The 19065-nt window shown below is 40.8% G+C and overlaps 1 protein-coding gene across 3 annotated transcripts in view; it reads left to right on the top strand.

Moving 5' to 3' along the window:
* Nucleotides 1-16291, top strand: part of LOC121394211 (putative thiamine transporter SLC35F3) — a 103766-nt gene extending 87475 nt beyond the window's left edge. For all 3 annotated transcript variants that reach the window (XM_041564541.1, XM_041564540.1, XM_041564539.1), the window contains exons 6-7: nucleotides 9398-9487; nucleotides 15860-16291. In XM_041564541.1, the coding sequence (XP_041420475.1) occupies nucleotides 9398-9487; nucleotides 15860-16035 (266 nt within the window). In that variant the 3' untranslated portion in view covers nucleotides 16036-16291. The remainder of the gene's footprint in view (nucleotides 1-9397; nucleotides 9488-15859) is intronic.
* Nucleotides 16292-19065: the final 2774 nt, after the last annotated feature.

The raw sequence follows: 19065 nt of genomic DNA, 5'->3' as shown, positions 1-19065 counted from the left end.
GGATTCAGCAGGATTCAGTATTTTTCAACAGGATTCTGCAAATATGCAAATTAGAGGAGGAGAGGGAAGTCGTGTGACTTTTTGTCACAAAACAAGTAAGTTACAAATGTTTTCCCCTTCCCTAAGGAAGGTGAAAATTAGAGTTCAGATTCGGTTAGGTATTCTGCCGAAAGATTCTGGGGTTTGGCCGAATCCAAAATAGTAGATTCAGTGCATCTATAGAGAGCGAGTGGAAAAGGTTGGGAAGGGGAAGATTGGTTTCATTGTTTGCACCATGCGCATGCGCACAAATGCGGAATGCCGGAACGGCAGGGAGGCCGGAGGGGGGCCCTGGGGCACCAAGCCCCCAGTCTGACCCTGTGAGCATGTATGTGTCAATACTACTATATAGATGATGTGTCAAAATGTGAGATTAGAGCTCAGCACAGAAAAATACCCACATTGCTATTAAATTTTTATTAGTGTATTTATCAAATAGTGAACTCTAGCTTTCACATATTGATAAATAAAGCACCAAGAACTATCCTATTTGGCTTTATATAGAGGTAAAGACGTTAATAGGAAAGAAGAGGAAGACATTTAAAAACGAAATGTTAAGACTAACCCTAAAAAGTTTTAGTTTATTAATGGTGAGTTGTAACAGATATAGAAAAGGCAAATGTGCTAAATCAGTTATATTCTTCAGTTTATACAATAGTGAATTCAGAGTTTCCAGGCTCAATTCATAGCTGCACTGTTGGCTCATGGATAGGAAACTCACCAAGTATGTAAAAATATCCAAGCCACTTATACACTTAATGGGACTGCACTAGGCAAATCCATAATGCAGAAGGACCTTATAGTCCTTGTAGACAGTAAACTTGGCTGTAGCATGCAATGCCAGTCGACAGCATCAAGGGCAAATAAGATATTGATCTGTATTAAAAGGGGCATAGATTAGTGGGAGGAGGGGGTTATTCTTCCACTGTACAGAGCACTGGTAGGGCCCCATATAGAATATGCCATACAGTTTTGTTCTCCAGCACTCAAACAGGACATTACACTAATTACATCATGTTTAGGTTCTTTGGCTTTCTGGTATTTAACTACAACTCTTTGGGGTCTGGACATTATATAGCAAAGCAATGCAATAAATGATGTGCTGTACAATCGTTTGTATTCTAAAGGCGTGGATCCCTTCTCGTGTACATGCACCACAATATCAGCAGTAAGTTTCTTTATTCACGTATACATCACGTTTAGGTTCTTTGGCTTTTCTGGTATTTAACTACAACTCTTTGGGGTCTGGACATTATATAGCAAAGCAATGCAATAAATGATGTGCTGTACAATCGTTTGTATTCTAAAGGTGTGGATCCCTTCTCGTGTACATGCACCACAATATCAGCAGTAAGTTTTTTTATTCAGTGGTGCTGCCATATTAACTAAAATATATAAATATAATTTGGAATATATGATATACTTTATTTCATACCAAAAGCCTCCCTAAACTTCCTAGCATTGCCCCCCTCTCCTTCCCCGCGTTGTGCATTAGTGTCAGCAGAATTTCGTATTTCATTTGCACTCAGTGCAAGACGTTTTTGAAACATTTTTTGTTTTCTCACTTTAGGGACATTTTCTGAAGGGAAACCTTTAGTTTACCTAGGAAAACTATACATTGTTTTTTCAGGAGAACCTGAGCTTTCTAAATCTGCATTTTCATGTATATTTATAGCGCTAAATACAAAAATATATATATTTACCATAATATATGAATTTATACCAGAAAAATGTTTCATTTTACACATGAAAATCCAACTGCTTTGGAAAGCCTTGTGTCTCTTGAACGTGTCAATAACAGATATGTATAGTTTTAGGGAGATGTAGGACTTCTGTACAGCAAAACCGCCTGGCAGTGTATGACCAAATTTTGAAAGCACAGAGGCAGAAATCAGCATACTTTAGATTTGAAAGCCAAAAAATCCTGAAACAGTAGGTTTTCCCCAGAAAACCATATATTTCTAAAAAGTACATACTCTGCTGATTCCAAAAATGGTAACTTGTCTTAAAAAATCACTTCAAAGGTTTTCATTTGCTGCTCCGCATATCACACACTGTATTAGGTACCAAGTAAAAGCAACCTAAATATGATTGCCAGGGGTCCTCCAAACAGTTTGATGCCCATTGTGCATAGGTTTACCAAAGTATCTGGCATTTAGAGGCCCCAAAATGAAGTTAGCACATACAAATAGTTCCGTGGGTCACTTCAGCTAATGAAAAAACAATGCATTAAATGCATTTTTTGTGGGGTAAAAACACTGAAAAATATGTTTACCGCCCGAAATCATATATTTATGGAAAGTACACATTCTACATAATCTAAAATGGGTACCCATGTATTTCTGCTCCCAACTACTGAGTTGCACACTGTGACACAGTTTGATGCCCTTTGTGCATAGGTGTACCAAAATATCTGGCATAGAGACCCCCAAATTGAAATTAGTGCATACACATTTCATGGCATAGATTTCTACTACCATAAAAATATTCTTCCTGATTATTGTGTATTAAAAGTCGTGCCAAGAAAACATCATATTTTCAGAAAATATAGATTCTGCAAAATCGAAAATGGGTAAATGTATCTTTGTATGGCAAAGCACCAAGCAGCAACGCTACCCTAAACTTTTTGGTGTTTATGTAATTTCTGAAAATCATCATAAAGCTTGCAATTTACCCCATTATATACCCCACATTTAGTAATCTTGCACAAGCATGCGTGATTAAAAAGTAGGGATGCACCGAATCCAGGATTTGGTTCGGGATTCAGCAGGATTCAGTATTTTTCAACAGGATTCTGCAAATATGCAAATTAGAGGAGGAGAGGGAAGTCGTGTGACTTTTTGTCACAAAACAAGTAAGTTACAAATGTTTTCCCCTTCCCTAAGGAAGGTGAAAATTAGAGTTCAGATTCGGTTAGGTATTCTGCCGAAAGATTCTGGGGTTTGGCCGAATCCAAAATAGTAGATTCAGTGCATCTATAGAGAGCGAGTGGAAAAGGTTGGGAAGGGGAAGATTGGTTTCATTGTTTGCACCATGCGCATGCGCACAAATGCGGAATGCCGGAACGGCAGGGAGGCCGGAGGGGGGCCCTGGGGCACCAAGCCCCCCAGTCTGACCCTGTGAGCATGTATGTGTCAATACTACTATATAGATGATGTGTCAAAATGTGAGATTAGAGCTCAGCACAGAAAAATACCCACATTGCTATTAAATTTTTATTAGTGTATTTATCAAATAGTGAACTCTAGCTTTCACATATTGATAAATAAAGCACCAAGAACTATCCTATTTGGCTTTATATAGAGGTAAAGACGTTAATAGGAAAGAAGAGGAAGACATTTAAAAACGAAATGTTAAGACTAACCCTAAAAGTTTTAGTTTATTAATGGTGAGTTGTAACAGATATAGAAAAGGCAAATGTGCTAAATCAGTTATATTCTTCAGTTTATACAATAGTGAATTCAGAGTTTCCAGGCTCAATTCATAGCTGCACTGTTGGCTCATGGATAGGAAACTCACCAAGTATGTAAAAATATCCAAGCCACTTATACACTTAATGGGACTGCACTAGGCAAATCCATAATGCAGAAGGACCTTATAGTCCTTGTAGACAGTAAACTTGGCTGTAGCATGCAATGCCAGTCGACAGCATCAAGGGCAAATAAGATATTGATCTGTATTAAAAGGGGCATAGATTAGTGGGAGGAGGGGGTTATTCTTCCACTGTACAGAGCACTGGTAGGGCCCCATATAGAATATGCCATACAGTTTTGTTCTCCAGCACTCAAACAGGACATTACACTAATTACATCATGTTTAGGTTCTTTGGCTTTCTGGTATTTAACTACAACTCTTTGGGGTCTGGACATTATATAGCAAAGCAATGCAATAAATGATGTGCTGTACAATCGTTTGTATTCTAAAGGCGTGGATCCCTTCTCGTGTACATGCACCACAATATCAGCAGTAAGTTTCTTTATTCACGTATACATCACGTTTAGGTTCTTTGGCTTTTCTGGTATTTAACTACAACTCTTTGGGGTCTGGACATTATATAGCAAAGCAATGCAATAAATGATGTGCTGTACAATCGTTTGTATTCTAAAGGTGTGGATCCCTTCTCGTGTACATGCACCACAATATCAGCAGTAAGTTTTTTTTATTCAGTGGTGCTGCCATATTAACTAAAATATATAAATATAATTTGGAATATATGATATACTTTATTTCATACCAAAAGCCTCCCTAAACTTCCTAGCATTGCCCCCCTCTCCTTCCCCGCGTTGTGCATTAGTGTCAGCAGAATTTCGTATTTCATTTGCACTCAGTGCAAGACGTTTTGAAACATTTTTGTTTTCTCACTTTAGGGACATTTTCTGAAGGGAAACCTTTAGTTTACCTAGGAAAACTATACATTGTTTTTTCAGGAGAACCTGAGCTTTCTAAATCTGCATTTTCATGTATATTTATAGCGCTAAATACAAAAAATATATATATTTACCATAATATATGAATTTATACCAGAAAAATGTTTCATTTTACACATGAAAATCCAACTGCTTTGGAAAGCCTTGTGTCTCTTGAACGTGTCAATAACAGATATGTATAGTTTTAGGGAGATGTAGGACTTCTGTACAGCAAAACCGCCTGGCAGTGTATGACCAAATTTTGAAAGCACAGAGGCAGAAATCAGCATACTTTAGATTTGAAAGCCAAAAAATCCTGAAACAGTAGGTTTTCCCCAGAAAACCATATATTTCTAAAAAGTACATACTCTGCTGATTCCAAAAATGGTAACTTGTCTTAAAAAATCACTTCAAAGGTTTTCATTTGCTGCTCCGCATATCACACACTGTATTAGGTACCAAGTAAAAGCAACCTAAATATGATTGCCAGGGGTCCTCCAAACAGTTTGATGCCCATTGTGCATAGGTTTACCAAGTATCTGGCATTTAGAGGCCCCAAAATGAAGTTAGCACATACAAATAGTTCCGTGGGTCACTTCAGCTAATGAAAAAACAATGCATTAAATGCATTTTTTGTGGGGTAAAAACACTGAAAAATATGTTTACCGCCCGAAATCATATATTTATGGAAAGTACACATTCTACATAATCTAAAATGGGTACCCATGTATTTCTGCTCCCAACTACTGAGTTGCACACTGTGACACAGTTTGATGCCCTTTGTGCATAGGTGTACCAAAATATCTGGCATAGAGACCCCCAAATTGAAATTAGTGCATACACATTTCATGGCATAGATTTCTACTACCATAAAAATATTCTTCCTGATTATTGTGTATTAAAAGTCGTGCCAAGAAAACATCATATTTTCAGAAAATATAGATTCTGCAAAATCGAAAATGGGTAAATGTATCTTTGTATGGCAAAGCACCAAGCAGCAACGCTACCCTAAACTTTTTGGTGTTTATGTAATTTCTGAAAATCATCATAAAGCTTGCAATTTACCCCATTATATACCCCACATTTAGTAATCTTGCACAAGCATGCGTGATTAAAAAGTAGGGATGCACCGAATCCAGGATTTGGTTCGGGATTCAGCAGGATTCAGTATTTTTCAACAGGATTCTGCAAATATGCAAATTAGAGGAGGAGAGGGAAGTCGTGTGACTTTTTGTCACAAAACAAGTAAGTTACAAATGTTTTCCCCTTCCCTAAGGAAGGTGAAAATTAGAGTTCAGATTCGGTTAGGTATTCTGCCGAAAGATTCTGGGGTTTGGCCGAATCCAAAATAGTAGATTCAGTGCATCTATAGAGAGCGAGTGGAAAAGGTTGGGAAGGGGAAGATTGGTTTCATTGTTTGCACCATGCGCATGCGCACAAATGCGGAATGCCGGAACGGCAGGGAGGCCGGAGGGGGGCCCTGGGGCACCAAGCCCCCCAGTCTGACCCTGTGAGCATGTATGTGTCAATACTACTATATAGATGATGTGTCAAAATGTGAGATTAGAGCTCAGCACAGAAAAATACCCACATTGCTATTAAATTTTTATTAGTGTATTTATCAAATAGTGAACTCTAGCTTTCACATATTGATAAATAAAGCACCAAGAACTATCCTATTTGGCTTTATATAGAGGTAAAGACGTTAATAGGAAAGAAGAGGAAGACATTTAAAAACGAAATGTTAAGACTAACCCTAAAAAGTTTTAGTTTATTAATGGTGAGTTGTAACAGATATAGAAAAGGCAAATGTGCTAAATCAGTTATATTCTTCAGTTTATACAATAGTGAATTCAGAGTTTCCAGGCTCAATTCATAGCTGCACTGTTGGCTCATGGATAGGAAACTCACCAAGTATGTAAAAATATCCAAGCCACTTATACACTTAATGGGACTGCACTAGGCAAATCCATAATGCAGAAGGACCTTATAGTCCTTGTAGACAGTAAACTTGGCTGTAGCATGCAATGCCAGTCGACAGCATCAAGGGCAAATAAGATATTGATCTGTATTAAAAGGGGCATAGATTAGTGGGAGGAGGGGGTTATTCTTCCACTGTACAGAGCACTGGTAGGGCCCCATATAGAATATGCCATACAGTTTTGTTCTCCAGCACTCAAACAGGACATTACACTAATTACATCATGTTTAGGTTCTTTGGCTTTCTGGTATTTAACTACAACTCTTTGGGGTCTGGACATTATATAGCAAAGCAATGCAATAAATGATGTGCTGTACAATCGTTTGTATTCTAAAGGCGTGGATCCCTTCTCGTGTACATGCACCACAATATCAGCAGTAAGTTTCTTTATTCACGTATACATCACGTTTAGGTTCTTTGGCTTTTCTGGTATTTAACTACAACTCTTTGGGGTCTGGACATTATATAGCAAAGCAATGCAATAAATGATGTGCTGTACAATCGTTTGTATTCTAAAGGTGTGGATCCCTTCTCGTGTACATGCACCACAATATCAGCAGTAAGTTTTTTTATTCAGTGGTGCTGCCATATTAACTAAAATATATAAATATAATTTGGAATATATGATATACTTTATTTCATACCAAAAGCCTCCCTAAACTTCCTAGCATTGCCCCCCTCTCCTTCCCCGCGTTGTGCATTAGTGTCAGCAGAATTTCGTATTTCATTTGCACTCAGTGCAAGACGTTTTTGAAACATTTTTTGTTTTCTCACTTTAGGGACATTTTCTGAAGGGAAACCTTTAGTTTACCTAGGAAAACTATACATTGTTTTTTCAGGAGAACCTGAGCTTTCTAAATCTGCATTTTCATGTATATTTATAGCGCTAAATACAAAAAATATATATATTTACCATAATATATGAATTTATACCAGAAAAATGTTTCATTTTACACATGAAAATCCAACTGCTTTGGAAAGCCTTGTGTCTCTTGAACGTGTCAATAACAGATATGTATAGTTTTAGGGAGATGTAGGACTTCTGTACAGCAAAACCGCCTGGCAGTGTATGACCAAATTTTGAAAGCACAGAGGCAGAAATCAGCATACTTTAGATTTGAAAGCCAAAAAATCCTGAAACAGTAGGTTTTCCCCAGAAAACCATATATTTCTAAAAAGTACATACTCTGCTGATTCCAAAAATGGTAACTTGTCTTAAAAAATCACTTCAAAGGTTTTCATTTGCTGCTCCGCATATCACACACTGTATTAGGTACCAAGTAAAAGCAACCTAAATATGATTGCCAGGGGTCCTCCAAACAGTTTGATGCCCATTGTGCATAGGTTTACCAAAGTATCTGGCATTTAGAGGCCCCAAAATGAAGTTAGCACATACAAATAGTTCCGTGGGTCACTTCAGCTAATGAAAAAACAATGCATTAAATGCATTTTTTGTGGGGTAAAAACACTGAAAAATATGTTTACCGCCCGAAATCATATATTTATGGAAAGTACACATTCTACATAATCTAAAATGGGTACCCATGTATTTCTGCTCCCAACTACTGAGTTGCACACTGTGACACAGTTTGATGCCCTTTGTGCATAGGTGTACCAAAATATCTGGCATAGAGACCCCCAAATTGAAATTAGTGCATACACATTTCATGGCATAGATTTCTACTACCATAAAAATATTCTTCCTGATTATTGTGTATTAAAAGTCGTGCCAAGAAAACATCATATTTTCAGAAAATATAGATTCTGCAAAATCGAAAATGGGTAAATGTATCTTTGTATGGCAAAGCACCAAGCAGCAACGCTACCCTAAACTTTTTGGTGTTTATGTAATTTCTGAAAATCATCATAAAGCTTGCAATTTACCCCATTATATACCCCACATTTAGTAATATACCAGCATAATGCATCCTAAATATGAATGCCAGGGATCTACTGAATAGTTTGATGCCCAATATGAATAGATAAACCAAACTATGTCATGCACAGAGACCCCCAAATTGATATATAGCAGGCACAATTTCCATGGGCAAAAACGAAGAACAGAGCCAAATGCAATAAAATCACTAAAATCCAACAAAACCACAAAAATCAATTCTTTTTTTTGTCTAGTGGAATCAGCAGTCAGAATCACAGTTTGAATATTTTAGAATGCCAAATAGTTTTACGGACAACTACGCAAAGCTGAAAATGCAATAAAATGACTAAACATTCAATAAAATGACTAAACATGCAATAAAATGCGTAAAAATGCACCAAAAACACCAAAATAGCAATATAATCACCGAAATAACATACAAAAGGTATTCTGCAGTACAATTAGCGAATACACTATTCACAATGGCAATGTGTATGTGTGTGTGTACACATGGCAAAATGTGTGTTATATGCATGCATATGTTTGTGCAAGTGTGTGTGAGTGTTGTGAATATGTGAATCCCCCCCTGATCCCCCCCCAAAAATGTATGTGATTGTGTGTAAGTGTAAATGTAAGTGTGTATTAGCATAAAATGTGTGTGCAAGTGCATTTTGTGTGTGCTACACTGACCTGGGGGGTTGCAGGCAGCAGATCCATCTTCAAAAACTTTGAGCTGGACTGGAGGCGCTTGGAGGAAGATTTCCCACGCAAATCTAGATCGGGGGTCGTCAGTGGCGTGTGAGGCCCCTAAACTACACTTTCCACAAGGGGCCAACCCCACCCCATTCCACAAGACATGCCCATTCATGCATTCATCCAGGTCATGGTATATCTAATACAACATATTTGTACATGTTTTTTATTATATGCAAAAACTCACACAAATAATTTATATTTAGTGTTTATATGTATGTATAGTATATATGTGTAAAATATACATACAGACAAAGGGGAGAAAGCTGAAGAACTCCACAATTATTGAGCATTTATTAGATTATAGTACTAACTGTGTTGCTTTTTTTTTTCCTTCCATAGCATTTAATATTTTGGTAAATTTTGGAATTGCTATCACATACCCTACTTTGATATCCTGTGGAATTGTCCTGAGTGTACCTATTAATGTTGGTAAGAAAATATTTCTCTTGCTTTGTATGCATTAGAGAATGTTACACAATACAGTGTGATACAGTTTCATTATGTAACTGAAGATGTTACTGAGATGCACCTTGACCCCCACATTTTCCTTAAAGCGATACCGACACATTCCTATAAAAATCCTAGGAACCTGTCAGTATAAAGTAAATGCTGCCCCCGTAAACATTCCCCAAAAACCCCCTTCAAAGTCCCCCTCAAAGTCACCCCCAGCCCTGCCAACCTGTGTGCTGCTGATCCTCTGACACTACTAACAGATCTTCCGGATTGTTTCAGTGATACTGGGCTGGGTCGGAGCGATCATTCCATAAGCTAAATTCCTGTTTTCATTCGTAATCAGCCTATGGAAGGACTGTCTCAGCCACAACCCAGCGTCACTGAAATGGATCAGAAGCTCTTTTAGCAGTGTTGGAGTGTCGGGTGAATGCAGGTTTGCGGGGGCCGGGGGCAGCTTTGCGGGGGGCTTTGAGGGAAACAATGCACAACTGTCTATAGCAGTCTATACATAATATAAAGTAATACAATGAATAATGCATTTTGCTGAATTAACAATGCAGTATAATGTATAGAATACTACTATTCAGACATAAAAATGGATAGATACAGCTACTAAGATAGTATATCCCTTCTTGCCAGTTAAATACTTTTGCAGTACAGTACCCCCCCATCCCCCTATCCTTCCCATCATTTGTGCCTCCTTAAGGTGCACAAGTTGCAGGGTGCTAGGCACAATAGAGCCCTGTACTGAACAACTACAGGGCTCTATGGCAGGTGATAAAAAACATGACCCATGCATAGCTTACCATGTGTTCCCTTTGCTTAACAATAAAACACCTGACACCACCTTATTTTGGAATTATACTAGCCACAACTTTTATTGATCACCAATATAACACAATATCCAATTCATATGTAATATCAATAAGCAAGTATAACATGTAAAAATTTTTTTAATAACAGTACATAACTCATACATCAAGTTTATAAACAACATATACATATATATGTCCCATATATATAATACCATATGGAGCCCCCTGTCAGCCTGTCTTTCGCGCCAGTGACCTTGCTGTTCTCTAGCCGCAACCCATTAGCTCAAAGAAACCAGCCACCCAATTGACCCTGTGACTCCAATATCCGCTGCTCGTAACCGCTAACTCCAAGGTCCCAGCCCTTCTGCAGTAATAGTTTGCCACCAATCCACCAACTCGGGCCACCCACCTTAGGGGTTAAACCCTTGGCCAAACCCCTGACTTCTCCTGGGACCTGCTCTCACCACCTGGCAGACTGACAAGGACCCCGCCACAGAATGCATCATGGTAAGCCTTCAATGCTGCATGCACCTCCACACACTCCATGCAAATGAAATGGCCCCCTGCACAGATCTACCTTGTTCTTGCACAAACTCAGACACTGCTTTATTTGTTTTTATCCGTGCCCTGTCCACGGCCACATGTGACAGTGCTCCCCTCCATCTTTCTCTTAGTAATATCTCTAACCAAATCAAACAAACTCCTGGAAATATCCTACTGAAATCCCTTTTGATGCTTTTTATTAATTGCTTCATAGGACATTTTGCCAAATCGTTGCCCCCAGCATGCAACAACATAATGTTTGGGGGCCCTGACTCTTATGATCATTGGTGTCATCTCATCTCATCCGAGCCCCCAACACCCATCCACCTCACCGTTGCCTGTTCCTCCGTGAAACCTAGCAGTTACCCTTTATTTTGCACCTTCACCCATTGCTGTGCCCAAGAGATCAAGGAATGTCCTACCAGCCAAATTATGCAAGGTGTATGCCCTGTAATGAAAGAAATGTTAACCAATCAACCTAATGTTGAGCTGTACACCACTCCGCTCCCCCGACTTGTTAGAATTCGAATCTCCCTGGCCTGACATATGATTTAAACCGGTTTGACTCCCATCTACCGATCTTACGAATCATCTCCTCTCCCAGGCCCCATCTGGCTGCCTCCGTTGCCGCCCCAATTCTAAAGTAGTGGCTCCCATATTCCTTAGCAGCTAGTCCTAATGCTGTCATTGCCTTCCTGAACACCGCTATGAACTGAAATCGTGACAGGCAGGAGCCATCGCCATGTATCAAAAATGTACCCCCTTGTTGTGGTCTTATCGCTGTATAATCCCTGAAACACTATATTGTGCAGGAGCAGCATCCCACCACCTCTGCCAAAGGGATTTTAAATCCTCCACCTCCCTTGTCGGCCTTCGAATTCTTCACCTGAATAGTTAACTCATGCGTGTGGACCCTGACGTCTTTGTACTTCACTCCCCCTCCTGCTGCTGTATTGTTGCTGACCAAAGCTCCTATCCCAAATGCTCCAAATAATGCCCAGGAAAAAGCCAATCTGAACAGTCGTGCCTCAAATGACGACCTGACCACCTGTAGTAAAATCTCAAATTCCCTCTAGGATTTGTATCGTTATGGGGCGTCTCTGGTCTACCGTGACCCTTTCCCTTTTGCATCCCTAATGGCCTGTTTTCCAATGAATTCCTTGGTGATATCCTTCCACCTCATTACCTTAAACAGGAATGCTAACGCCGCCATTTTTTTACCGATCACGGTAGCGGACGCTCCTTCCTCAAAACCTTTTGCTAGCATCCACCATACCAGTATTCTCATTCTATCCACTTCTTCACCCTCCGTCCCCAGCTCTGACTCTGAACAATTCCTCCCATGTCTTCTTGTACCTTGACCATGTAGTCGGTACCACTGACCGTTCCACCCAGTCCAGCATACCTAATACACAAGCTGCCATACAAGGTCCACCTCTGGTACGAGATTCCGGAACCTGTCCCACTGAAAACAAGACAATGCGTCAGCGATATTATTTTCACATCCAGGTACATGCTTAGCTCTAAAAGCCATGTTAAGTTGCAAACACCGCAACACCATATGCCTCAATAGCCCCAATACCGGGCCCGATCCGGATGTCAAATTGTTTATTGCCATAACTGTGGACATATTGTCAGAATGAAACACTACTGCATTATTAGCCAAACATTGCCCCAATATTTCCACCGCTACAACAATGGGAAACAACTCCAGCAAAGTTAGATTTGCAGTCATTCGTGAAGACACCCAATGTCCAGCCAGGGGGCTGCGCACCCACACGCCCTTAAAATATGCCCCGAAACCTATTGCCTCAGAAGTGTCTGTAAACAAATGTATGTCACTGTTGGTCGTCTGGTCAGACAGCCAATATGCCCGACCGTTATATTCCTGCAAAAAAAGTCTGCCAGACCTCTAAGTCCGCCTTATGCCCTTTGTTATGTCTGATAAAATGTGGTCGGCCCTCAGTCTTGTCCTGTGCTAATGGCACCCCAAATTAGTTTGCGACCTCATACAACACCTGAGCAATGTCCCACAAAGATTCAAATTACTTGGGCCCACACAAAGAAAATCGTCCAAGTAATGGATGATGGCATCCACCCCGGCTCTCTGCCGAACGATCCATTCAATGAATGTGCTGAATGTCTCAAAATAGAAACAGGATATTGAGCAACCCAAAGGCAAGCTCCTATCCACGTAATATCCTCCAGCGAAAAAACATCCCAGCAAATGAAGCGACTCCTGATGTACTGGTAATAGCCTAAAAGCTGATTCAACATTGGTTTTTGCCATCAAGGCTCCTTTTCCCGCCTCACGGACCAGGAGCATTGCCTCATCATGTGTAACATACCCTGGCCAATTCCCTATCAATCTCCTCATTTACTGAGCCGCCTTTCGGGTGCGATAAATGATGGATTAGTCTGAACTTCTTCGGCTCCTTTTTGGGCACTTATCCCAAGGGGGAAACTCTCAGCCCCGCTAGTGGCGTTTCTTCAAATGGGCCAGCCATCCTCCCAAACTTCACCTCCTTCTCCAATTTTTCCAAGACTAATGCTGGTTCAGCCATTGCAGACAGACCGTAAATTTTTAAGTGAAACACGCCCTTCCCCCCCTTCTTTTCCCGGGATCCTGAAGCCCCATTGAAAGCCCTTCCGGAGTAATAACGCTTTATCTTTTTAACCATGGGACCATCGCCCCGAGCTTCTCTGGAGTCACCCCTTTTTCCAAAACCTTCCTTGGGTCTGGTTTTAGCCCCCTTGAATTTCTTAAAACACCTGCTAAAATTTTAGTGGCTTCCTGCGCACCATGAGCATTCATGGCAAAATCGACATGTCGCAACCCACTTACAGTGGCTGTCGTTGAACAGCCAGCATACTCCTTTTTTGTGTGCTCCGGCTGGACTAGAGCCCTGCCCACCAGAGCCCCCTGGAAAGGGCTGAGTTGTTCCCCTACCTGCTCCTCCATAACTCTGGTACCCCTTATTATTCATTAGGTGCATCCAGAACCTGATGTCCCTATGGTCCCAGTTCAGTCCGGACCGCCATGCGCTGATGAAATTGTTTGTCATAGCGCAGCCATGCATGCCCCCCATATACTCGATGAGCCTCCCAAATTTGGTCTAGGTAACAAAATAGAGCTGAGCATACTTCCGAGTGTAAACCTGCGCTTCTCTCATCCTCCTCTTTCCTGTGTTGCTTCTCCTTTTCATACCTGTCTATCCTGAAATGCTCCAGCAGCAGCAACGTAAAAATATCTACCCCCAAAGAACCCTCAAAGCAAACATATGTGTTGCCTTTTGCCGAATCTGACATTGGCAGCTTTCCCTCCTTGGTTTTTCCCCACTATTTGCCTCCCCTTGTGTTCCAGCACTTACTTCTGCCGTTGTGGCTGTTTCCGCAACCCCCGTGGCGCTATTTTCTTTTTCCTTAGCCACCGCGGGTGAGCCTGTATCCCCACTTCTGCCACTCTGTTCTTGCCCCCTTTGTCCCTTATGCCACTGAGAAAATATTTGGTGTAAGCACTCCATAAATGACTCAGCCGTTCCTGCCTGCTCCTTTTGCTGGCTCCTCCCTCCCCCTTCTGATGTACTCCTTTGCCCTCTTACATTCAGTTGTGTGTTCAAAGCAATCGTATTGTGTGCCATATGTACAGTACCTGTCTCCCCTCTTCTCTCACGTTCTTCTTCTTGCCTTGCCCCCACACCTTTATGCTAGTTTCTGCTGCAGTGTCCTGGGACTTGTAAAGATACAAGTGGAGGGGGAACACCAACGCCCGCCGTATCCCTCAGCGCGGCTGCCGCTTCCCCCGCCCACTGCGGTCCCGCTCACTGTGGGCCTCACTACCTGGGGCCCGGTTGTCTCTCCCCCTTCCCTTTGGCCTGCTGCTCTGGGAGGCTGCCCGCCCCCTTTGCGGGGTCCCCACTCCTGCATGGCCGTTCCCGCCAATAACTAAGGCCCTCATCTCCCCCCCACACCACAGTCTCCCTGGGGCGCACCGTCAAATTTGCCCCGTGAGCGCTGACCCCCCCCCCCCACTGGGGCCCGCCGCTGCCTCACAGTCCAGCTCTCCTCAATTGGCGCCAGGACCAGCCCTCCTTCTCCCTGCACTTGCCTGCTCCTCTATGGGAATGGCTGACGATCCTGCCGTCCCGGCCTCTGTACCTCACCGCCACTTGTTGCCGCTGGATTCTCCTGCCTGGACGCGTCTGCGCTGTGGATGATGTGCCTTGCTGTGTTGATGGGCGATCGCTTCCTCTGACTGCCATTGTTTCTACCTTGGGTTCCTTCCTCCTCACGACTTTGACCGGCTTCGGCGGTTCTGGCCACCGCCACTCTCCTCTTTCTACCAACCGGTGAGGGGCTTAGCCTAGTGGGTGCCCTGGCCCTCCGTGAACATCTGGGGATGGGGGCTCTGGTTCAATGTCTGGTAGTTGTCTGAGCCAGTCGTCTCCCCTCTTCTGTGCCGCAATCAAGGTTTCTAAATCCGCCATGCCGAACTGAACTCTCCTCGCTGTGCTCCTAAAATGGTGCCTGTCTCCTAGCTCACTGAGACAAAATGTGCTCCTTGGCTCCACCCCCTCACCTTACTATTCCCCTCCCTTTTCTACTGTGCCGTGACCAGTCCCCCCAATCAGCTTCGCAGGATCATGGCCGCACCTCCTCCTAGCCTGTTTGTCTGCTCCGTGGCTCACAGGACTGCTTTGCATATGCCAGAACCTCACCCTGCACCTTCTGCCACATTGTTATATTTGGCACAAGGTGCAGAGTGCAGTCGAACTTTAGACACAAAGCGCTTTTTAAATGAGCACTGAGGGACATGATGTTGTCCTCCACAGTGCTATTGCCCTTTTGCTTGGGATTTCAATAAATTACCCCACTGAGTTAATTTGCAATTGCATCTAGGGATATAAATACTGGATAAATGCTGTACGAATGCTGTAACTGGAGCAAAGAAATATTTTCTCAGTAACTATTTATTTTTTCTTTAAAACAGTTGTTGATCATTACACAAGTGAAATCGTCTTCAACGGCGTCCGGGTTATTGCCATAATTATTATTGGATTAGGATTCTTTTTACTCTTATTACCAGAAGATTGGGATGTTTGGATTATAAAACTTCTCACATGTCTAAAAAGAAAGAAGAATCATCTGAAGGAAATTGCACTGTAGTTCAATTCAGATGCTACAAAACAAGACCATTATTCAAACATTAAAAATTATATTTTATATATCATTTAATATGTGTATTCAGTACAAAAAAACACCACATTTTCTGTACACAAATTTCTGTACAGATTTTTTTAGCCATATGATGTATGTATAAAAAATGAAGTACATGTTTTCATACTATATTATTAGTTTTCAAATATAAAGGTTCACTTTTTAAGTAAATGCTATAACAACAAGCTATATTTCAAAATATTATATATGGAAATACTGTAATAAACATATTGAAAAAATTTTGCTTTTTGTTATTATATGTTAATATTTTAATAAATATTTTAAGCTTTGCAAATGTTTTAAGCTGAGCAAGGTCATTGCTTGGTATCTTAAAGGGGTTGTTCACCTTTGAGTTAACTTTTAGTTTGATGTAGAGAGAGATATTCTGGGACAATTTGCAACTGGTTTTTATTGTTTACCTCTAGTCAAAAGGTGAGTGGCCTTTGGTGTGTTGATCCTTTTTATGGAAAAAAATCCCTGATATCTGTCCGTAATGCCTTGTAAGGAGGAATCATGTCCCCTTGTAAGTACCTTTTTTCCAGATAAAACAACCCCAACCTTGACAGTCTTTATAATTAAAATTTTCCATCTCTCTAACCAGTTTAGTTGCACATCTCTGCACTCTCTCCAGCTTGTGTATATGATTTTATACCCCTAATGCAAACTCTCATTATTAAATATAAATACCGTCAAACAAGTGAACAAGCCCAACAAGCACCACAGTCATATGAAAAAGTTTGGGAACCCCTCTTAATTCTTTGGAGTTTTGTTTATCATTGGCTGAGCTTTCAAAGTAGCAACTTCATTTTAATATATAACATGCCTTATGGAAACAGTAGTATTTCAGCAGTGACAAAGTTTATTGGATTAAAAGAAAATATGCATCATAACAAAATTAGACAGGTGCATAAATTTGGGCACCCAACAGAGATATTACATCAATACTTAGTTAAGCCTCCTTTTGCAAATGTAACAGCCTCTAGACACCTCCTTTAGCCTTTGATGAGTGTCTGGATTCTGGATGGCAGTATTTTTGACCATTCATCCATATAAAATCTCTCCAATTCAGTTAAATTTGATGGCTGCCGAGTATGGAAAGCCTGCTTCAAATCATTCCATAGATTTTCGATGATATTCAAGTTGAGGGATTATGACGACCATTCAAGAATATTGTACTTCTCCCTCTGCATAACTGCCTTTGTAGATTTTTAAGTGTGTTTAGGGTCATTGTCTTGTTGGAATATAAAACCCCTGCGTAACTTCAAATATGTGACTGATGCTTGAACATTATCCTGAAGAATTTGTTGATATTGGGCTGAATTCATCTGAACCTCGTCTTTAACAAGGGCCCCAGTCCCAGAACTAACCACACAGCCCCACAGCATGATGGAACATCTACCAAATTTGACATTAGGGGGCAGATTCATTAAGGGTCGAATTTCGAAGTTAAAAATACTTCGAAATTCGACCCTCGAATTGAAATCCTTCGACTTCGAATATCGAAGTCGAAGGATTTAGCGCTAATCCTGCGATCGATCGATCGAAGGATTTTTCGTTCGATCGAACGATTAAATCCTTCGAATCGAACGATTTTAATCCAACAATCGAAGGAAAATCCTTCGATCAAAAAAAGGTTAGCAAACCTATGGGGACCTTCCCCATAGGCTAACATTGACTTCGGTAGGTTTTATCTGCCGAAGTAGGGGGTCGAAGTTTTTTTTAAAGGGAAAGTACTTCGACTATCGAATGGTCGAATAGTCGAACGATTTTTACTTCGATTCGTTCGATTTTGTTCGAATTCGAACGAATTTAACCAATTCGATGGTCGAAGTACCCAAAAAATACTTCGAAATTCGAATTTTTTTCATTCGAATCCTTCACTCGAAGTTAGTGAATCTGCCCCTAGGTCTTTGAAGGTGATCTTTGGGTTGTCTGTAACCATTTTCACAATCCTCCGCATATGCCGCTCCTGTATTTTTCTTGGCCTGCCAGACCTGGGTTTTACAGCAACTGTGCCTGTGGCCTTCTATTTCCTGTTGTTACAGTTGAAACTGTCTGTTTAAACCCCTGAGATAGCTTTTTGTAGCCTTCCCCTAAACCATGATACTGAACAATCTTTGTTTCCAAATCTTTTGAGTCGTTTTGAGGATTACATGCTGTCACTCTTCAGAGGAGAGTCAAACAGAAGCACAACTTGCAATTGGCCACCTTAAATACCTTTTCAAAAACAGATTTGTAGTATTTAAATGCCTTTCTTTTCTTTCCTATTAACTTTTTTCTTCTATATTAAGCCACATAGGGTGATTTTTAGAACTTCTACATTTACTTCTTAAGGGAATAAATTGAGAACAGTAATGATTTAATAACATTTTAAATGACTACCATTTCTGTTCTGTGTTTTTAGTTGAAAACATAATGTCCCAATCCATTCTCTGACACTAAAATTAGCTTTTGTGAAATGCATGGTTTTTGTTGCCCCAGTGTATATTTGTTTTTTGCACCAGACATTAAATGATATAACATTATGGTCACTATTACCCAGGGGTTCAATTACTTGCACATTTGCCATAAGTTCTGGGTCATTTGAGATTACTAGATCCAGAATAGCATTTTTCCTGGTTGTTCCTCCTCAACAACCTGTGCCATAAAATTGTCATGCAACAAGTTTATAAACTTGTTCCCATTAACTGATCTGGCAGTACTGTTGCTCCAGTCAGTATCTGGGTAATTAAAATCCCCCATTATCATTACCTTACCCAAACTAGCAGCCTTTTCTATTTGCATCAGGAGCTTAGCCTCCTCCACGTCACTTACATTAGGGGGTCTATAGCATACTCCTACAATTAATTAGCTGGAATCTTTACAATTGGTGAAGAACACCACCCATAAGACTACTGCCCCCTCATTTTAACATAACCTCCTCCTTTATATAAGCTTTTAAATCCTGCCTAACAAACAGACATACCCCTCCTCCTTTTC

This window comes from Xenopus laevis, chromosome 5S, assembly GCF_017654675.1.
Source record: "Xenopus laevis strain J_2021 chromosome 5S, Xenopus_laevis_v10.1, whole genome shotgun sequence".
Classification (NCBI taxonomy): Eukaryota; Metazoa; Chordata; class Amphibia; order Anura; family Pipidae; genus Xenopus; species Xenopus laevis.
The sequence above is the reverse complement of the archived record's forward strand: the minus strand, read 5'-3'. Positions and strand labels throughout refer to the sequence as shown.